We start from the raw sequence: 22,758 nt of genomic DNA on the forward strand, positions 1-22,758 counted from the left end.
ACCACTTAGAGCTGTACGGAGAAAAATACCCACCAGGCAGTTTTGCTGTGGCTGCTGTCTTGTTATGCTTCACAATGTACCTGCATCAAGAAGTCTAACTTACGATGTTAACACTACGTATGGCTTTTCACTGCTGTCAGTAGTTGTTGTTTTTTTTTAATTTTCTCTTTTATGTTTTTATTTTATTTTTGAGAGAGACAGAGAGAGCGCAGGCAGGAGAGGGGCATAGAGCGAGAGGGAGACACAGAATCTGAGGCAGGCTCCAGGCTCTGAGCTGTCAGCACAGATCCCGATGCAGGGCTTGAACTCACAAACTGGGAGATCATGACCTGAGCTGAAGTCGGACACTTAACCAACTGAGCCACCCAGGTGCCCCTCAGTAGTTTTCTTAAAGCCTGACTCATTGGACTCAGGTTGAAGTGAGAACAGTCTCAAGCTGTCGGCTATGCACTAATCTCACCCTCCATGCAATTACTTGCTAGAAGGGTTAAAAATCAAAAGCTATAATGTCAGATGCTTCTGATTTTCCAACTAGATTTTACCAAGTCGCACTACGTAAGTATTCACGGCAGCAAAGGACTAAAATCTAGCTCTCCCGGAAAGACACTCACCTCCGCTTATCGTTAAAGAAGTTTGGCTTCTCAGCCTGAACGATGACCACATCAAACAGGTCCCTCCAGTCTTTTCCGACAATATACCTCATCCCTTTGTCCCTAGAACGACACGTCAGCCAGGTGAGTCTCACAAGAGAGGGATTAACCACTTTTGCAACTTTTTCTTTCCAATTTCCAACTGTTCAGATAAGTGGGAATACAAGGCGTGAGCTGGAGCCAGCAAGGTCACCCACAACAACTTACACAAAACTACTGGGGCTGTTGGTGATGAGAAACATCTTCTTGCCATGATCAGCCAGTTTGGCCAGCACTGCGCGGGTCTGCTCGGCGTAGCAGATGTACTTTTCTGCAAGCAAGAGAAAAGTACACACGGACTCAGCGTGAAGTCCGTCAGGTTGCAGGTGGTTACCAAAAGGGGCCCAGGGGCCCGGCACTGTCCAGGGCACCGGGGGCAGAAAAGTCTTAAGGCAGGGTGGCCCTACCGGTACCGGGTCCATCGGGGACCAAGCCCCTGCCTCCTGCCTGGGTCTGAGTGAAAACACGAAGTGCCTACAGCCGCCCGCTCCCCTGTTTTTGAGTCACTGTTACGCCAAGTTCTGAGACAAAGGGGAGGGAGACATCTGAACCGCGAGGAAGCCAGGTCCGCACGCTGCGCTCGAAAGGGCCCTACGGCCCCTGCTCGGCCCCGGGAATGAAGGCAAAATGCCTGCGCCGTGGCCTGGCAGGGGGAAGGCTGTCTTCACCATGAGGCTACATACCGATATCTGCTTCAATTGCTCGGTACATGATTCCTTTGATGTGCACGTCTCGAATTGAATCCTGTCCAAAGAGAGGTTTTTAGTGAGTGAAACCATAAGTGAGGTCGCCTGAGTAACAGGACAAGCGAGACAGCATTCGGGACGATGTCCGCCTTTGGAAGCCTGGTGATGCAAGCACCAAATGAAATCGAAATTCTGGTCCATCTGGCACAGGCGGTCCCTCGGGGGAAACTTAGGTTTCCATGGCGACAGTGGCAGGTTCCAATGCAGTTTTCAAAAGGGCCCCTGGGAGGAGGTAACTTGTGCGAACAACTCTGAACAAAGCCCACGTGATACATGGCAACGTCTATGCAGGATCACGCAGAAACGGTCCCAGGGCATCTGCGGAAAGGGAATCCTTGCTGTTTCGTCTCTGCACCCCTCCCTGGACCCCAAGGGCAGGTTCTATCATCTAGAGAAAGAGGTCGAGACCAATGGCAGGACCTTCAGTTCAGTGAGGCGGGGGATCGTCAGGGAGATGGCAACCCAGCCAGTAAACACCATCAAGAGGGGGCCGCTCACCGCCCCCACGCGCCCCCGGGTGTGGCAGCCTGATGGCCTGCAGCTATCAGAGCACAGCCCTCCTCTCGGGGGGCACTAAGCAGGTCTGCTATCTAGGCGGCACGCCTGGAGGCACATGGACACTTACTGGAGGGTGTGGCCGGGGACTGGGCTGCAGGCAAAACGGGGCCATAAGCCTTAGAAAACCGGTAGACTTCTGTCAAGAGTGAGCACCTCTGGACTATAAACTCAACCCCGATCACCTCCTAGCACAGGCTTGTTCAACTTCACATCAACAGAAGGCAGGGGTTAAGAGCAAGCCGGAGCCAAACTTACCTGGCCTGACTTACGAGCTGCATGACTTTGGGCAAGTTACTCAACCTCTCTGTGCCTCAATTTAACTGTAGAATGAGGGTAAAAATAGTACCTACCTCCAGGCATTATTGTGAGGATTTAATTACTTAATATGCATAAAGCACTCAGAAAAACAGTGCCTGGAATATATGTAAGCGTTCGCTGTTGGTGCATAAACATCTCTCCTCATGCCTGCAAAGGGTTATATAACTGAAAGTGATTCTTCTTCGTCTTTTTTTTCCACAAGTGATTCTTAAAGTATTTCAGGGCACCAAAAGGAGAACAGAAACTAAATATTTAACATTAGTTCAAATAATACCAGACTAACATTGAGAAGCCAGACTTCATCCTTCATCTTCCTAAAACCTGTAATTTTAGACGGCCAAAATTTAAAATCAGTCATAAGCGTGTAGGCATAAAAGCATTATAGTACATAAGTACAGATCTTTTAACTATAAGTACTTAGGGGCACCTGGGTAGCTCAGTCAATTAAGAATCCAACTCCAGACTTTGGCTCAGGTCATGATCTCACTGTTCATGAGATCCAGCCCTGCATCGGGCTCTGTGCTGTTTGGGATTTTCTCTCTCCCTCTCTCTCTCTGCCCCTCCCCTGCTCGATCTCCCTCTCTCAGATAAACATAAAAAAAAATTTAATACACAATATATACTACATATATGAATATATATGCATATATTAACTATATATATTTGAAATAAGTATTATTAAGTAATACATGAACATGTTTTTAAGTACTAAACAAAGTTCAGACAGCTTAAAGAATACATATAAACACACGTTTGTGAATATAAATGAAAATATATAAATGTGAAGTTACATAAATGATGTGCATATGTATGTGTGTAAGTTTCATAGCTGTCTATAAACCTCCCCCACTGGGTTTCTGCACAGCTTTTGCAGGGCCTGGGAAGGCCTCCAGGGAACCTCTGGGGACAAGAGGGCTGCAGCCTTAGTGTGACGTCACCCTCTCCACAGGCAGGCGCAGGGGTGAGCTGGGTCGCAGGGGTGAGGTGGGCCGGCTGGACCTCAGCCACCACCAGCCCCTGTGACCAGATGCATGGGCCCTGGCTTTTGGTCGGAAAGAATTAGAAATCCAGATAACAGTATGAGTACCCTCTTCTTTTAACACGAAATTAGACTGATTTCCAAGTGTTCTGGTGTAACATCTTTCTTAACAATTTTCAAGGTAAAACCGTAAATAAAAGAGATCCCAGACGAAGGACTGTTTCAAACACCTAGCCAAAGGAGGCTAATGATTCTGTCCCTTTGCTAAAATGCGTGGAGAGTCGTGGCATCACCGCCTCTCACCTTGACGTCTTTGTACAGATGGACAGGCTCATAGTCAATGTTGTTCTTGAGAAAGTACTCGTTGACACAGGACAGGAGCGACATCTCCGGCAGGGAGAAGATGTCCATGAACTGCTTCATGGTGTTTCCGTGAGAACTCTGCAGGCAGGGAGGAGAACTTCAGAAGCGGAGACTTACCTGGGGGAGGTCATCAACATCTGGATCCCTCTCCCCAAGAAAAGGATAATTCTAACAATAACAAAGCAGAAGCCTTCACCTTTTTCTTCTCATTCCCAGCACAGCTGACATCCTACTCTAAGCGTAACTGGGAAATCCAAGGAAATGCCCTGATTTCCCCCCAAAAGTCTAACCAATGTCACGCTCCTGTGATAACTCTAACTTCCAGCTCACTCCACCCCAGCAAACCCAGAGGAAAGCCAGCAAGTCGATTATGGCCCGGGGAATGGCATTAAAAGCCACGTAACTCTCCTGAATGTGAGCACCTCCGGGCAGCCATATGTGAGCCTGAAAAAGAGCCTTTCTCTGAGTGCCTGCGATTTGTAGCCCTAAGTTTACCAGCTGACCAGGCATCTTCCAGTGCATTTTGACAATGCAAACAAAAGCCCACCTAACAAGACTGGAGCAAAAGCTCAGAGACAGAAAGAAGTCAGAGAAGCAGAGGCTTCCCTGCAGCACAGGGTGACCTGTTATCTTGGCTCTCAGGGCAGGTGACCTCTAGTACACGGACTTCATCAGAAAGTGGGGACACACTGGGAGGGAGGGTGACAGGGGCGGGTGCACGGAAAGTGTAGAGAGCCTCTAGCAGGTAGGGAGGAAAGGGCTAAGAGAAACACCAACATACGAGCCTCCCTCAAATCCAGGGTCTCTCAAAACGTCCCAAATGCCCTTATCAGTTCCGCAGGAGCACACAGAGACCCCAAATCTACCAGGCCGTGTTTCGAGAAGGAAACAGATAGGCTGCCTTAAATGAATAATCTCTCATTACCTTTCCATAAAAGTCACTCATCTGTTCCAAAGGCACGTGGGACCCCTCGTACATTTCAATGACTTCTTCATCGGGGACAACGCTGAGGCCTCTGGAAAAATCACGGGCAGTGCAGTTAGACTCACCCAGCAAGAACAGCGATTTTCAGACCTCTGGCAACTGCTGGGATTTTCAGCTGAGGTGCCAGACACCGCGGTCACGAGGAGGTGAGATGTGCTGCCGGTAAGCGCTACAAATCACAGGCGAGAAGCTGCTACCATTGCTAACAGCAGGCCGTTGGAATAAGGACAGAAAAATAATACGTCCTAGACGCCAGATGTGAATTCCACACACTCATTCACTTACTTCTCAGCAATCCTAGGAGGGGAGCACTATCATCCTCCCATTTCCCAGCAGAGGCAACTGAGGCCCCGATAGGTCACATACCTTAGCCAAGGTCACCGAAGTAAGAAGTGGCGGGTCAGGACCAGACCCTAGGCTTCCTGGCTCTCAGGCCCAAGCTCCTCAACCTCTACGTCGTGCTGCCTCTCTCAACAAAGCACAAGGCCTTCCTTTGCCTTGGGGTGGGTCTTTGTTTCCATTTTTATGTTTTTACTACATTAGGGAGAGACAGGCTAGCTTTGTCTGTATCATCCTCCTGATCTCTGATGCTCTAACCTAAGGTCAGTGCTGAGGAGGGAAAAGCCATGCGTGAGGCTCGGGCGGACTAAAAACCCCATGACACAAGGCAGGAAGCCCAGATGCCACCTCCGAGAGGGATGACCCCAGGTGCTATGTGACAGCAAAGGCCAGTTTCCTCATCTACAAAAAGCCAGGGTGACATCTGCCATCTGCCTGCCTCCAGGAGCCGCAGCAGAATCTGTGAACCAATCCAGCCCCTCCACAAAGGGAAGGGTGACTTTTGGAGTCCGAGTGACCTGGGTTTCACCCTGCCTCGGCCACCGGCGCTGGGAGCAGGTGCCGTCACTGGGGATTTCACGTTCTCCTATTTCCCCACCTGGCACCGCCTGCTCCAGCGTGTCGTGAAGAAAAATGTCTGTTCCCCAGCCGCGTCTCTCGGGAAGGTGCTTGAGAAACAGACACCAGTGGTGAGGAGACCACAGAATGAATGGTGGGAAGTCTCCGCGGTGCCACGTGGGAGTGTCCACGATGCAATAAGAGTCTTAGTTACTAATATGAACAGGCTGCTTATCATATAAAATCACCTGGCCAACAACACATACAAGCTGTAATTGATGGCTGACATGCAGCTGTGATGGGAATCTAATTTCAACCTTTTCCCTTTGTTCTCCACCCTCATAGAACTTTCAAAAATACCCAAGGAGATGCATTAATATTTTGCCCCCGATCTTGGTTAACTTGATACATTGCACTTTATCATTCACCAGATCAGTCTGGACAATGACCTTGGGGCAGAGCTCCTGCTGAAGTATCAGGGCTCAGGCGTGCACACGCCTAAGGCTCTAACACTTAGAAAGAAACTATAAAAAGTGGAAGAACTCTGCTGGGGGAGTCATCCTTCCGCCCCCAAACTAGGCACTACCCTAAGACACACTCACCGGCATGGAACCTCACAAGCTGCATCTTTAAGGCCCAAGTAACCAAAGGTCAGCTCAAAAGCAGGGAGAAAGCCAGCTGCAGCCAGCTGAATTCCGCGACAGGCTGGTGGGGAGGGAGGGGGCTTGGGGGACCGCCTGCACCTAGATGTAACCTCAACCAGCGCTAGGATCAAAATAGAAACTACTTGGTGGGGGGGGGGGGGGGGGTGCCTGGGTGGCTCAGTCAGTAAAGAGTCTGACTCTTGATTTCAGCTCATGATCTCACGGTTCGTGGGTTCGAGCCCAGCATCGGGCTCTGAGCTGACCGTGCAGAGCCTGCTTAGGATTCTGTCTCCCTCTCTCTCTTCCCCTTTTCCACTCACTCTGACTCCCTCTCTCAAAATAAACGAACTTTAAAAAAAAAAAAAAAATGGAAACTACTTATACAGCCCTGTGTGACTGCGAGAAATAGAAAGGTTAGGAGTGCAAATCTGACCGAGTCTGTCCGGGGTTCAAATCCCAGCTTCCTTAATTAGTAGGGCTATCACCTGGACAAGGAATTTAACCTCTTTGGGTCTCACTGCCATTTTCAAAATGGGGAACAATGATAGCGCCTCCCTCCTGGCATAACTGAGAAGACAGAAGAGTATACAGAGGTGTTAGCAAATGTGCCTGTGATGAGAGCAAATGCAGCTTTCACAAGGTCCCCATGAAGAACTTAAATCATGGGTACAAAATGGGACTGTGGGGACAGCCAGTCTGCCTCCTCCTCTGCCCCGTGGCATCCACTCCCACAGCCCACAACACAAAAGTCGAACTGATGTGGGAGCCGGGCACCCGCAGCAGGTCTCAGAAACGAGTGAGGCTGAGGAGGGGGCACTCTGCCCAGCCATGGGCTCATTCTCACCCCTTTTAAGGGAAAAGGAAGGGCATTCCGCGTGCTTCTGCGCCCTGAGCATGCTCTGGTCTACACGACGAGTCACCCTGAGGCAGGCAGTGGAGTTATGCCAATCTTACAGAGGAGGATACCAAGGCTTTGGGATGGCCAAGAACTTGCTCAAGGCCACACACATGTGAGCAGTGGGGCTGGGGTCCACGCTCAGGAAGTGTGACCCCAGAGCCCCCTCGGCCCACCACATCCCCTCGGCACTGCGGCCACAGCGACCGTCCCAGGACCTAAACCTGGACACTCCTTCTCCAAACGCCTTGGTGGGCGTCTGGCTCTGCCCCATACTCCCTGACATGGTGGACAACTTGCCTACAGAAGAAGAAACAAGACAATCAGGAGCCACAGGACGGCATCGTCCAAGAAGAGGAAGGAAAGACCAGGTCAGGCTGAGAGGGCAGGGTGAGACCTCCCCGCAAGTCCGCACTGAAGGAAGGATGGGTGAGACTTCAAGAAGCAGCAAGGGAGGAAAACCATACCGTGGGAGAAGGCCAGCATGAACTGGTGGTGAGCAGCAAGAAAGAACTCAGAGGAAAGGAACACATGCACCCTGTGCACTGCCTCACGCACTCCGAGACCGGCTGTACCTGTTGGCAAGAGAGAGTCCCCTTCTCCTGTTGACCTGGGGCGGGGCGGGGGGTTGGGGGGGTGCTGGGTGCATCACACAGAGGGGTCTGCCTGGAGCAAAGCCAGAGGGAGAGAGCCAAAAGATGGAAAGAGTTGTGAGAGGTCAGTTTGGCCCCTGGAGCCAGCCACGCCTACAAGCCCAGACCACAGGCCCTGGGTCTGAATCCTACTTCTGTGCGGCCTTGGGCAAGTTGCTTAAGACCTCTGTGGTAATACTAGTAAAAGCCTCACAAGGTTATTCCGAGGATCAACGAGTTAACTGAAATAAAGCCCTGGTGACGGTGTCTGTGCCGTAGCCAGACGTCACGTTCGCTAGTGGCTGTGTATTATCACCAGTCCTATTATTCTCATCAGCATCGCCATCTCTTCTCCCCTCTGAAACACCATTAAAATGATAATAAAAGAATAAACTACTCCAAAAGTCAAGGGAAGTGAGAGCAAAAACATCAGCAGACAAGACATTTCAGTATGTTCACCGGAAGACACAAAGCAAGTGCCTGACACAGCAAGTGGAGAACAGAGGCCCACAAGGGACACCAACGAGAGGAACCGAATAACCGCCACAGCCCCCCCCAGAGAGGCTCAGCCCTGTGAGGCACTGGGGAGCTCCTGGAGGATGTGCTCCAGCAAAACGAGGGAGTAAACCAGAGAGAGGAAGGGACGGGAACCAGGGAATGGGGACAGAGGCCAACGCAAGCTCCAGGATGAGCAATCAGAGAAGGGTAGTCAATTAAAAAAAAAAAAAAAAAGTAAGTGATAGATTATCTAAAACATTTGAACTGTTGGGAAATAAACACACGGATGATATCTGTGATGGGGCATTTAGAAAAAACCAGGGACACCTCTACGGAAAACGAAGCAAATAAAGAATGATGTTGTTATGAAATCTAAGAAAAGGCACACGCTGTACAAGGAAGAAAGCAGTCACGGTGCACGACGTGGTGTTAAGAAGGAATAAGACTGAAGAGTCACGATGCAAACAATGACCAACACTGGAGGAACAGGCACACGTGGACCGTCACGAGGCTCTAGAAACGAGACTGCAGAAGCCGTGTGTGTGTGTGCACGCCAAGTCCTGTCCCGTGGCAGAGATGATGTCCAGAATTAATAAATTAGGAAACAGAAATATGAAAACTAAGCACATTACTGGAAGAAAAATGCAAACAAACAAAAAAAAAATCAAGCGTGTAAAGGGGTTGGAGGGCGGGGGGGGGACACAGGACTGCTGCCCACCACAACACTTTCAGCACTGACTCTGTGAACATATTTAACTTGGATAAAAAAAATGTTAACTTTAATAAAGAGTTTGTGGGGCGCCTGGGTGGCTCAGTTGGTTAAGCGTCCGACTTTGGCTCAGGTCATGATCTCACAGTTCGTGAGTTCAAACCCCGTGTCGGGCTCTGTGCTGACAGCTCGGAGCCTGGAGCCTGGAGCCTGCTTCCGATTCTGTGTCTCCTTCTCTCTCTACCCCTCCCCCGCTCTCACTCACTCGATCTCTGTCTCAAAAATAAATGAACATTAAGAAAAATTATAAAAAAAATAAAAAGTTTGTGAAAGAAGAATCTAAGATATGCACACCTCTGTTTTTAAGGTACAATAACGACACTCCCAAATCCTCCCCAAATTCAAGAATTAGAAAAGGCAAAATCCTTCATGTTCAGTTTCAAAGATTTCAGCCTGAACTAAGTACTTCTATTAACTCTAATAAATGGGGGGCAAGGAGGGGGGAATGTCTTAATATCCAAACTACTCAACTGCCATGGTGGGAACCGGAACCCGCTGCCTAACCCCAGCACCCCTCCCCACCCAAACCCGTATCCCAGAACCCTCACTCAGCTGGCAGACAGACACCTCTGGAGAGCCCTCCTCCCGCAGAGTCCCCCAGAGTGCCCCTTCATGGTCTCAGCACACATCCATCATCGCCTTCGTCACTACGGACTGCAGTCACTGGTTTATTTACATGGCTTCCAACCTACACTCCCAGCTCCTTGGAGCATCCTCATAAGCCAAACCCTCCAGACCTGGCATGACAGTAGGTGCCAATCAATGTTCCTGAAGGAATGAGTGAATAAATCACAAATACGCACACAGAAACCCTCTGCATCACTAAGCGGTCAGTGGGTCTTGAAACCCAAAACCATTTGGTTACTTTGGGTGAATTTAATTTACCTCCTCTTACTCTTACCTGTAGACGGTTCCCAACTGGATGTAATGAAAAGCATCTATCTTCATCAAAACCGCCTTCAAAAACATAAACACATGCACAGGTGAGTAGCGCAGAACAGACAGCATGTTTATGAGGACTGTGGGTTATAAATCGTGTCAGCACCAGGCTGACATGACAAGGAAGTACCCTGTATGTATCTGACACGGACCCTGCTTGCTGATTAAAGCACCATGCAACCTGCCAAGGAAATGACTGCAAAATCTGCAAAACAATATGACAACTGGCTCTTCCTTCTAGAAATAAACAGTATCTTCCAAATGGCTAATGCATTCACTCATTTTTTCCAACACATAGTCTCCTGAAAAAGACTTTATCTAAAGATGTTTTTTAAATCATTCAGTTCTGCAGCCCCAAAGAATATAACTGAAAATCACGTTCTGTGTTCAGCAAAGAAAAGCACCAAGAGTACATGTTCTTCCCAAACACCAACAAACTGTAAAAGAACGTGAGGGTGAAACCTACCCGCTGCACATCGTAGTGAAGTCCACGGATGGCAAAATTTGGGTCATACTCATACTTCCTGATTTCCACCGGATACTAAGAAAAAAAGAAAGGAACCATTTTTCAGCTAACAACGTACTGAGTTCAAGACACGGATCACATCCGGTCCCTGTACAAAAGCTGAGGTGGCTGATGTACTTTGGTGGGAAGACGGGGTCAGGACAGAGCACAGCTTGGCCCTCTGTTCTCAGACCAAGTTCCTCTTGGCCACAGTGCCCTCCCTCCACCCACTCCCGTCTACCTGCCCAGACACAGGTAAGGCCTCACCCCTGCCCCAGCTTCTCTCGTCTTAACTCCCTCTGCCCATCCCATCCCTCTGCCTTGGGGCTCCTATTTCCCTAAGACCCCAGAGACACATCTGCTTCTACCTCCAAGACTTCACTTCCTCCTACTGTATTTAAGGCTGCTGATGAATAGTCCCCTCTGTTGGAAGCACAACTTCTTCCAACACGTTATCAGCCATCCATTCAGCTCACATGTGAGCACCTCAGTGTATGAGCCCCCTGCATGGCCCCACTACCAGGTTTCATGAAGCAACCCAAGCAGAAAACTTTTCAAAGGGGGGCAGGGGCCCTCCATATAGCGTTCATTGCTTTCCTCATCTGGACTGTCAGCCGCTGCTCACCCTTCGGGGGCTGGAAAGACCTCACCGTTATCAGGTGCAGTCTCCCACCCACTCGGGCCAAGAGGGCCCCTCCCTCAGCGTGTGGTACCCAGTTGCTGCTCGAACACTGTGACTCAGAATACACAATGACTTCTAGAGGCAGCTAGGTTCCCCTGGCATTTCCTATTCTTAAACCATTCTTCGAATTCTGCAAAAATCCCAGCTCCATTCTTATCTACTGGACTAGGCATCCAAGTCCTTCTCTCCCTCCCCAAATCCCAGAATTAGAACACCAGCTACCCCAAGGGGAGCACCAATGTACCGAGCACGGTATCTGCTCCTACTGCACACGGGCCCTACCATTCCCATTTTACAGATGGGGCACCAGGGCACTGAATGAAACAATGTGGCCTGGCCACACAGCTGGGATGCGGTGGGGGCGGGGGGTCTGGCCTGGGCCTTTTTGCCTGCTCTCCCGACTCCCCTCTGCCCTTGGAGTACAGTCTTGCGGGACAAAAGAGTACTCCTGAGCCTAGAGAGGCTGTGTCACCAGGATCTCCCAATCACGATGTCAACTGCTTACGTAAAAACCTAGACAGCTATCAAGACGCACAGGAGCCTCTCTGCAGGACTGGACTAACCTGTCGTGACCAGGGCCACGTTTGGGTGAGGACGCTTCCTGCTCCCACCAGCTGAACTGCACGCGGCAAGTGTCCGAGCTGCACAAAGTGCTGACTGAAATGTCATATCTGAGCTCATTTATCTGATGCCCGCCACTCATGCCAAGAAATCACCAAACGCTATTTCCACTCAGGGGCGTTTCCAAGACCTCTGAACGCTGTGTGCGGTTCTGTGTCTTTACTAACACACTTCACACACTTCACACACACATGCCCGGAACCCACCACACGGCACCGCGATCCTGCCCATCCCTGGAGTCTCCTCCGGAACTTGGGAGTGAGGAGGAAGGGGGAGGACCCGGGGAAGATACTTCAACGTTCCTGAGACAGGTGCTTCTTCACTGAGCCACGTGCTACCCGCTGTTCTGGACACGTCTGCGACTTTATTCTACGTACTCCTCACGGCACCAGCACGGAGGAGGTCGAGCATCTCATGTCCGTTCGTTGAATAATCTGAGAAGTGGAGTCAAGCGAACGGCTCAGGCTCACAGAGATAGACAGAGGCTGGGCCGGACTTGAGCCCAGTCGGAGTCACACCCGAGTCCACGTCAACCACCTGTAATCAACTCTGATGAACGCTGAGCCACCGTAGGAGACGCCCATCCTGTGACGGCAGAGCCTGCCGCGTCCGACCGCCCGGTGGGTTCGCTCAGGAGGTTCACGGTGGGACACCGGGCTGGCCACCGGCGCGAGAACCAAAGACAGAGGGTTCGCTCTCTGCGCACAGACTCCTGGAGGCTGTGGCGGCTCTTCTCTGAACGAGGTCTATCCAGACTCCCCAGCAGCACACAGACATCACAGGGAGACACGGCCACGCACCCACCCGTGGGCCCCAGAGCGGTGTATTCTTGGGGAGCCACTCCCGATAGACACACCATGTTTTTATGTCACAGGCAGCTGAAAGGGCCTCACGAGACACTATTGTCACAAAGAACACAGGCCCCAGCGCTGAGCGACCAGGCATCAAATCCCAGTCTTACTCTGTGTAGCTGGGTGACCCTGGCAAGTCTCTAAGTGTCGGTTTTCTCATCTCCAAAGTAAGGATACCAGGAGACCTACCGCAGGTGAAGTAGAGGGAAGAAAGCAAAGGACGCGTGTGGGGGGAGCCCCTGGCTGGCTAGGTCGGCAGAGCATGCAACTCTTGATCTTGGGGTTGTAAGTTCAAGCCCCACATCAGATATAGTAATAATAAAATCTTTTAAAAAATTTATTTTTAATTAGGAAAACAAAAAGCAAAAAAAAAGGAAGCCTGAGGGGTGGCGGGGCAGTCTCTGGCACGTAGCCGTAGCAAGCTGCAGTGAAACAGAGTTGCTTTGCTGGACTAGGAATCGGGAGGCCTGGGCTTTGAGACCCCCTCTTCTAGCCTCTGCTACTTCCCAGAGGACTTCAGGCAAGTCATTTAACCCCCCCACCCCTTCCTTCATATGAAAAATGAAACAGACTTGGGGTGATTTCTCTGCTCCACTCGTGCCCCCTGAATTGTGATTTCCCCTGCAACCAATCAAGTCAAAAATGTCCTCACGGCGGGCCCCTTTCCAACCCACACATGTGCGCACGTGCACGGGCCTGTGTGCACACACATACACGAGCTCACGGCATCTCTGAGAATAACCGTCAACAGGCTTGTCCCATCGAGGAAGCCAGAGCTGCTCCCATCAGCCAGGGGGCTATGCTTTTCTCCACTGGCCTAGGACCAGATTTTCTGGACTCTTCAGAGTTGAGAAACTTTCCACCAGCCTGAAAAACATGACTCACTCAATGTGTCGTGAAGATTACTGGTGTCTCTAAAAGCAGAACAAAGGGTATAAAAAGATAAAAGACCTAACGACACTGGGGATTTTGATTAACCCTGTCTGGTTTCCTTCAGCACCTGGATTGGTTCTAATTCCAAGGGTAATCTGAGCAGGCTATCACATGGGGACAAAGGTGGAGCAAGATGCTCCAGAAATGTCCCTTACAGCTTCAAGCAGTTAATACCCAGGAGTGCCCACTCTGCATACCCAGAAATGTGTACACTGTCCCTCCAGGTCTGCGGCTTGGCCGCGTCTCCAGCTAATTACAGAGCTCTCCACAGGGCTAGCAACCTATACATCACAGCACCGCTGCTGAGTTCCTGAGGTCTAGATGCCGATAAATATAGGTTTTTCAGAGGTCTCTGAACGTTTCAGGAGTCTAAATTATGCGTCTAGTCAGTGGCAGGGCAAAAGGGCATGAAAACAAAGCTCTCCAAAATCTTCACAAAATGGGAAGCGAGGACAAAACAACCTGCATCCGAATGGTGACTCCACACCAGGCACAACACTCTCATCTAACCGTGTAATTCAATAAATAGGTCACGTGCTTACTGAGCGGGTCCTTTACGCCAGGGCCTGGGAATACGGCAGGAGCAAACAGATGGAACAGATCGCACAGTCGCTGACCTAAGTTTACATCCCACCATGGGGAGGCGGACGTACACAAACACCCAGCAGAATGCCCCGTGGTGAGAAGTAATACAGAGCAGACGTTCTACAAGGGCTTGGAGAGCTGAAGAAAAGAATAAGAAGTTGAGGAGCAAGGCCTCAGACCGCCTGGGGCCAGGAGGGATCGTCCAAAGCAGAGGAAGAGCAGGTGCAAAGGCCCTGGCAGTTCAAGGGGCAACGAGAACTCTGGTGTGAGGACAGGTGGGGGGGGAAAGTGGGGGTGTGGGAGCAACGGAAGGCCTTCTCTGTCATTCCAAGTGTGCTGGGAGGGCTTCAGGGGGCCTTGGGTCCAGGAGTGATATGGTCAGAGGGTGATGGTGGCCTGGCCCAAGGTGGTGGTCGGGAGGGGGGAGAAGGGGATGGAGTTAGAACATGTTTTGAACGAGTATCTTTTGAAAGAGTGAGAAGAGAGCTCACAGCTGCACAGAGCGACCCCCTCCCAAAGAGCAGAGCATAGAAAGGGAAAGAGTAACTTCACGGTGCAGAGACGCTATAAACACACCTCGGCCACGTGATCAAGGCCAACATCAATGGCGGTGAGTCATGTAGACAGCACGCACCCTTGATACGATATGGTGAGAATGGCACTTTACCTCTATGGTCTTCCTCTCCCAGAACCCACAACCTCAGTCTAATTACGAAAAAAAAAAATGGCAGACAAATCCCAAGAGAAGGCATCCTAAAAAATACCTGACTAGTACTCTTTAAAACTGCAAGGTCATTACAAACAGGGAATTGTGAGAAACTGTCAAAGCAGAGCCTAAGGAACCATGACAACTAAATGTAATGTGGCATCCTGGATGGGACCCTGGAACAGGGAAAGAACATCAGGTAAAAACTAAGAGGATCTGAACCCACTATGGACTTCATTAAGTTCATAATAACATTATGAACGTGGTTCTTCAGCTGCGATAAATGTACCACAGTAAACTGTGATCAAGAGGAAACCAGGCATGTGTAGACACAGGAATTCTTGGTATTACCTCTGCAACTTATCTAAAAACCTAAAACTCTCCTAAAATTAACGGTTTATTTTAAAAAGAGAAAAAGAAGAAGGGGCACCTGGGTGGCTAGGTCAGTTAAGCATCCAACTTCAGCCCAGGTCACGATTTCACGGCTCGGGACTTCAAGCCCCACATCGGGCTGTGTGCTGACAGCTCAGAGTCTGGAGCCTCCTTGGGATTCTGCATCTCCTTCTCTCAGTGCTCCTCCCCTTTATGATCTCTCTCTCTCTCTCTCTCTCAAAAATAAACATTAAAAAAAATTTTTTTTAATAAAAAAGGAGAAAGCAAGAACCCATAGCATTTGCTGAGAGATCAGACATGGAGCACAGGAGAATGTGAGGCGTCATGGCTGATGTTAGGCTCCAGATTTGAAAAAAACGGGTGAATGTCAGTGCCTGTTAATGACAGGGAACACTGATGAGGGATGTGGAACATGAAGTCAAGAACTCTTATCACTCTCCTTCTATTCCTTGGTGGACCCATGAAAGGAAAATACAGTCATTACCCTATATTTTGTTCTATTTTTATGAAAACTTCTTTTTCTGAAAAAAAAAAAAGAAAAAAAAGCATAATTAAGGGGCTAGAACTTTTACATTTGCTTTTTGGGAAGATGCTAAATTGCAAACTTACTGTTCTATTACTGTGCATCTCAAAAGCAGATGTCTTTCCATCTCTACAAGTACATTTAGTCTTTGGCAGGAAAAATGGCACCAAATTAAATGCCTCTTGGAAGAATTATTTTGTTTAATCAGAGCAAGAGAAAAATCTGCATAAGCATAATTGACTCTATTAATATGCCTGACATAATTAGTGTTATGACTTATTTCTTTTATCCAAGCAACAAACAGACATAATAGGAATGAAACTTCAGTGATCTTAAGTCCAGAAGCTTTTATAATCATGATTGTACCTCTTTTTCCCCACCTGTTTCATCTCCCTTTTCCCCCCACATTTCATACATTTTTTATCTTCATAATTTTTTTTATCATCATGAATATTTTATTTCCATATGAACAACAGGGTGGAAATGAAAGGTGTTATTAATCCCACAAGGAACAACATGGAATAAAGAATATTTATGCCTTGGAAACAGATCTGAGTTCAAATTCTGATTCTGTCTCCTACTGATCTCACGGCTTTGAACTATGTGCTCATCTCCATTAGCCTCAGTTTCCTCACCTGTAAAACAGAGACAACATCTATTTGTATGGTTGTCACACATATTAGAAATACCAGTAGTGGGCCACCTGTGTAGCTCAGTTGGTTAAGCATCTGACCTTGATTTCAGATCAGGTCATGATCTCATGGTTCCTGAGTTCAAGCCCCGCATTGGGCTCTACACAACAAGGGGCCTATTCAGGGTCTCTCTTGTGTGCGCACTCTCGAAAGAAAGAAAGAAAAAGAAAAAAAGAAAAGAAAGAAGAAAAGAAAAGAAGGAAGGAAGGAAGGAAGGAAGGAAGAAAAGAAAGAAAGAAAGAAAGAAAGAAAGAAAGAAAGAAAGAAAGAAAGAAAGAAAGGCAGTAATGGCTAACATTTATTGTTTTCTATGGGCCAGGCACTTTATATATATTAACTCATTTAATTACAACAACGACTTTGTGAGGACAGTACTGTTACTGTACCCATTTCACAGAGGAAGAGACTGAGGCTCAGAGAAACCAGGTGAGTTTCTCGAGACTACCTGAGAAGTAAGTGGTGAATGTCAGGATTTGAACACCAGCAGTCAGGCTCCAGAACCTGCACTTCTAGCACCAAGCAGAAAATCAACAGACAGGATTGTTAATAAAATGACCGCTATTTTACGAGTGATAATCAAAGTCACAGCAAATGCCACAGATGACCTAGGTCTAGAAGGCCATCAGCAATGCAACACCCCTTCAGTTCAACCTCCCCATGGGGTCGTGGACAGGTGGTGCAGGTTGGCAGACAGGGCAGTGAGGGCAGGACCAGCTAGTTCACACTCTGCTTTCATCCTCACAGTCAGGGGAAACGTCTGCAGGTTCGATGGAAGAAAAGAGAGTCTCCTGAACAGATGGGCAAATGCAGCTGGATGGCAAGTGGCTAGATGGGTTTACATATGGGAAAGTGGCCATAACTAAAGAAAGCTGCCTGTTGGCTTAATGGCAGAAGGGAAGGTTATTTTTGACACATGCCATTACTGAATTTTGAATAAGGAGAAAATGACTTGCTTATTAAGTCCACTGATAACCAAAAGCTGAGGGGATCAGGAAATATGCTGCCTCAAATGGTGAGGATCCAAAACCAATGGAAACTTTGGCAGCATTAATAAAGGTATGGTATCCAGAACCAGGGAGGTGAGGGTCTCCCTCTATTCCATACTAGTCAGACCCCACCTGCATTAACATCTTCAGTTTGGGGACTCACATGTGAGGGGGATAAACCAGAGCACACACAAAGAAGGGTAACTGAGAATGATAAAAGACCAGAAAGGCAGCCAAATGGGAATGGCTGAAAAAACTCAGAATGACCAGCCTGGAAAAAGAGACATCTTGGCCAGCATAATGGCAGGACTACAGAACACATAGCCCAGTAGACTAAACACTATCCTAGCAGATAAATCAGGTATAGAACATTAGTTCTCCTGATCTAGGTTTCTAGATTTCGCACACCTGCCGGTCTGCCCACCCCAGCCCAACTTTGCTGACAAACTCCTCCCGGGGTCCTGGAAGTATCACCTTCTTTGTTGTTCTCCTAATTCCCTCAGGCAGAGAAAGTTGTCCCAACATCCTCTACACATCCCTAGCTCTTTGTTCAGACGCACGGAGACGCCTCCAGGAGGTGGCCGCATAATTCCTCTGCTTACACAACTGCCTCCCCACTACAGTGCTGGTCCCCATATGCTACTCATCCTCACTCCCCCTGCTTCTACCACAGGGCCTGGCACAGAGGGGGTACTTAGTAAAGGCTGAAGGAATATGTGAAGGAATAAAAGAGAAGAGATCGATGGTGAAAGCTGTCTGAAGGCAGAATTGTTCGACCCGCCAAATCAGAAGTGCTCCCTGCAGAAATGCACCCCGGTCTGAGACAGACCCTGGAGCTGCACTTCTCGGGGCGTTCTGGGGGTTCTCAAAGGGCACTAGGACCTGCTGACCTCTGAGGATGCTTCTCACTCAGGTTCTGGAAATAGATACTCAAAGTGGACTACAGAAAAGCACGTTGGGTTCTGAGTGTTTCTTTTTGCCTTCCTTACTATAAGGTCTCAACAACACTATGCACCAGAAGACAGTCAAATGTTCTTTATATAAGAACAACTCAAGTCAGGAGTGCCTGGGTGGCTCAGCTGGTTGAGCTTCCGGCTCTTGATTTCAGCTCAGGTCATGATCTCAGGGTTCATGGGATTGAGCCTCCACATTGGGCTCCATGCTGACTGTGGAGCCTGCTTGGAAGATTCTCTCTCTCTCTCTCTCTCTCTCTCTCTGTCTCCCTCCCTCCCTCCCTCCCTCTCTGCCCCTCCCATGCTTGTTCTCTCTCTCTCCCTCTCTCAAAAATAAATAAATAAATTAATTAATTAATGAAAATAAATAAAATAAAATAAAACAAAACAGAACAACTCAAGTCAGGAGTGCCTGGGTGGCTCAGCTGGTTGAGCTTCTGGCTCTTGATTTCAGCTCAGGTCATGATCTCAGGGTTCATGGGATTGAGCCTCCACATTGGGCTCCATGCTGACTGTGGAGCCTGCTTGGAATTCTCTCTCTCTCTCTCTCTCTCTCTCTCTCTCTCTGTCTCCCTCCCTCCCTCCCTCCCTCCCTTCCTCCCTCCCTCTCTGCCCCTCCCATGCTTGTTCTCTCTCTCTCCCTCTCTCAAAAATAAATAAATAAATTAATTAATTAATTAATGAAAATAAATAAAATAAAACAAAACAAAACAGAACAACTCAAGTCAGGAGTGCCTGGGTGGCTCAGCTGGTTGAGCTTCCAGCTCTTGATTTCAGCTCAGGTCATGATCTCAGGGTTCGTGGGATTGAGCCTCCACATTGGGCTCCATGCTGACTGTGGAGCCTGCTTGGAATTCCCTCTCTCTCTCTCTCTCTCTCTCTCTCTCTCTCTCTCCCTCCCTCCCTCCCTCCCTCCCTCCCTCTCTGCCCCTCCCATGTGTGTTCTCTCTCTCTCTCTCAAAAATAAATAAATTGATTAACTAAAATAAATAAAATAAAATAAAATAAAATAAAATAAAATAAAATAAAACAGAACAGAACAGAACAACTCCAGTCAGTGATGAGGTTAAAATATTGCCTATTATTTGAAGGATTTCTTTTAACCAGAGCTCAGCAGGCTGCCGGTTCATCAGCTCTGGGAGAAACTCCGTCACCACTCAGCGAGAAATGAGAGCACAGAGTCTGTAGCCCAATCTCCGCTAACGCATAACTTGAAAATCTTTCATTAAAGAGACCTCTAGAGATTTAAAAAAAAAAAAAAGCAACTATTTTCCGGTACAAAGTTCCAGTGATGGGAGATAAACAAGTTCTGGAGATCTATTACACAGCACAGCACCTACAGCAAACAACACTATATTGCTAAAACATCTGCTGAGAGGGTAGATCTTATTTTAAGTGCACACACGCACGCAAATAACAATAATAATAATGAAGGGGGCAGGAGGAAACTTTGGGAGGTGACAGATGGTTTATGACCTTGGTGGTGGTGATGGCTTCACAAGCATACACTATGCCCAAACTCATCAAGTTATATACATCAGGTGTGTACAGCTTTTTGTACGTCAATCATACCTTAAAAAAAGTGGTTTAGGGGCGCCTGGGTGGCTCAGTTGGTTAAGCATCCGACTTCAGCTCAGGTCACGATCTCACAGTCCGTGAGTTCGAGCCCTGCATCGGGCTCTGGGCCGATGGCTCAGAGCCTGGAGCCTGCTTCCGATGCTGTGTCTCCCTCTCTCTCTGCCCCTCCCCCGTTCGTGCTCTGTCTCTCTCTGTCTCAAAAATAAATAAACGTTAAAAAAAAAAAAATTTAAAAAAAAAAAAGTGGTTTAAAAAAAAAACCAACAGGCTTCTGGATAAAGTCATTTGGAAGGGAACAAAATCTACTCATGCATTCAACAACAATTTACTAAGTGATGTCTGTGTGCCAGGCACAGGGCCAGATCCGCTCACGGCTGCTCCTCAACGTCTAAGAGAAGGAGGAGGGAGACCACAACGTCCCTGTGCTCTTACCCGGTGTTCATTGATGAGAAGGTCCCGCGCGGCATTAAATATCAGCGTGTGGAGGTGCTTTGAGTAAAACACCAGGGTATAATCGTAATCAAAGCCATAGATTTCAATGTCCGACAGGCTCATCTCATTGTTTGAGAAAATGGCGTCTGGATTCAACAAGTTGTTCATAATTGAAGGCACCAAGTCTAGAAGTAAAGAAAGAATGTATATTATATCGTGTGATAAATAAAGGTTAGTAGGATTCCTCAGTGAGTCAACCAAAGTGCAAGCATGAGAAGCCAGTCACAAAGGACTGCATGTGGGATGATTCCATTTATCTGAAATGTCTAGAATAGGTGACTCAAACGGAGAGACTGCTAACGCGTGTAGAATCTCCTTTTGGGGTGATGAAAATGTTCTCCAATTGGTGATGAGTGATGGCCAGATGGCTGTTGTGAACTGAAAGCCACCAAATGGGAGACCTTCAAGTGGGTGAATGGTACAGTATGTCAATAATATCTCGGGCGCCTGGGTGGCCCAGTCGCTTAAGCGTCTGACTCTTGGTTTGGGCTCAGGTCATGATCTCACAGTTTTGTGAGTTCAAGCCCACATCAGACTCTGTACGGACAGCATGGAGCCTGCCTGAGATCCTCTGTCTCCCTCGCTCTCTGCCCCTCCCCAACTCACACTGACTCTGACTCTCTCAAGATAAATAAATAAACTTTAAAAATAGTATCTCAATAAAACTTTATTTAAAGAGAATCTTTGGGGTCACCTGGGTGGCTCAGTCGGTTAAGTGTCCAACCCTTGCTCTCGGCTCAGGTCATGATCTCACAGTCATGAGATCAAGCCCCACACCGGGCTCTGCACTAGGAGCATAGAGCCTGCTTAGGATTCTCTCTCTCCCTCTCTCTCTGCCCCACTCTTTGCTTGCGCACAGGTGCACACTCTCTCAAAAATAAAATAATACAAAAAGGAATCTTTGTTTCAGTATCACAAGAAGATTTGTTTCATTTAAAAAAGAACAGGGGCGCCTGGGTGGCTCAGTCGGTTGAGCGTCCGACTTCAGCTCAGGTCACGATCTCGCGGTCCGTGAGTTCGAGCCCCGCGTCGGGCTCTGGGCTGATGGCTTGGAGCCTGGAGCCTGCTTCCGATTCTGTGTCTCCCTCTCTCTCTGCCCCTCCCCCGTTCATGCTCTGTCTCTGTCTCAAAAATAAATAAACGTTAAAAAAAAAAAAAATTTTAAAAAGAACATATATTAGTTACAGATTTCAGAAGATGGAGAAACACTTAGATAATTTAAATATCACACATCATCTCCTCACCCAGAAGAAAACTACTAACATTTAATGCATTGGTTGCAATACTGTTTCATGGATGTGTTTTACGCAGTTGGCCTCACGGTGTACGTATAGCTTCATGTGCTCTCCCCACTGTGTTCTCCCATCACCACCAACAGGTGCATGTGTGAAATAAACTATCACAACATCATCCTTCTGTCTCCTCTCTGCACTGCCCAAAGTGTCACATCATTTTCAAGAAGTTATAAAAGAAGTCTGAAGATACCATCTTTGCGTTTGATTTTTACTTTCATGGAACACAGTTAAGAGTTCATAATTTTTCATTTTCCACCCATAATGACAGTAAGAATGAAACTACAGAGGGAGGCATCTCCCAATTATTAGAGGAGTCGGAAGATGCATTGACAGAGAGTAGCCCCCTAGAGCCTAATCATGACGGATGAACTGATCACAGAGGTGAAATCTCAGACTGTGGGTCTTCAACCACCATATCCTCGACGAAATCAGGATTAAAGACTGTACAGTAGATTTCCAAAAACAAAAAGGAAATATGATATTCAGTTAGTCCTTCCATGGCAAGAACCCCATCATGCAACATTCTGTGACAAGAACACAGACCACTCTATCCTCCTGAAAGCATATGTGACTGTATTCTTTCACCTTTTATGATGGCTGCACACCAAAACGGCTCATAAGTGGGCAAATGCTGAGAGCAGGTGACTTTTTGGGAGATAGGTACAAATTTCTAACACATGCATACAAAACTCAAACCGTCCATATCTGACTGCTCTTTACATTACTGAGGACAATCTCTCGACTCCACTACAGGGGTTAATATTTATTAAGCACCTACTATATGCTACGTGCTATCACAGCACTTTATATTATCTCATTTAATCCTTACAGCAATCTAATGAAGCAAATACTGTATTATCCCAATTTTATACATGAGGACCTTTGAGCACAGAAATTACGTAATCTGCTGAAGTATACACAGTACTCTGAATGGCAGAGCCGAGATTTGAACCCAGCAAGTCTGGCTCTAGAATCTGTGCTCCTAACTCTCTTCCCCGGGATTACAGGAATCAACAAGCATTTGAGAAGGGTACACTTTACTCTAAGTAAT

The 22,758-nt window shown here is 47.9% G+C and overlaps 1 protein-coding gene across 2 annotated transcripts in view; it reads right to left on the bottom strand.

Annotated features, from left to right (window-relative positions):
• NT5DC3 (5'-nucleotidase domain containing 3) overlaps positions 1-22,758 on the bottom strand; it is a 94,443-nt gene that overhangs the window by 52,918 nt on the left and 18,767 nt on the right. For both annotated transcript variants that reach the window (XM_060656578.3, XM_078449540.2), the window contains exons 2-9: positions 20,353-20,537; positions 10,379-10,453; positions 9,875-9,930; positions 4,579-4,669; positions 3,594-3,731; positions 1,373-1,433; positions 858-960; positions 612-713 (exon numbers count right to left, since the gene is read on the bottom strand). In XM_060656578.3, coding sequence (XP_060512561.2) covers positions 612-713; positions 858-960; positions 1,373-1,433; positions 3,594-3,731; positions 4,579-4,669; positions 9,875-9,930; positions 10,379-10,453; positions 20,353-20,537 — 811 coding nt within the window. The remainder of the gene's footprint in view (positions 1-611; positions 714-857; positions 961-1,372; positions 1,434-3,593; positions 3,732-4,578; positions 4,670-9,874; positions 9,931-10,378; positions 10,454-20,352; positions 20,538-22,758) is intronic.

This window comes from Panthera onca, chromosome B4 (genome assembly GCF_046562875.1).
Source record: "Panthera onca isolate mPanOnc1 chromosome B4, mPanOnc1 haplotype 2, whole genome shotgun sequence".
NCBI lineage: Eukaryota > Metazoa > Chordata > Mammalia > Carnivora > Felidae > Panthera > Panthera onca.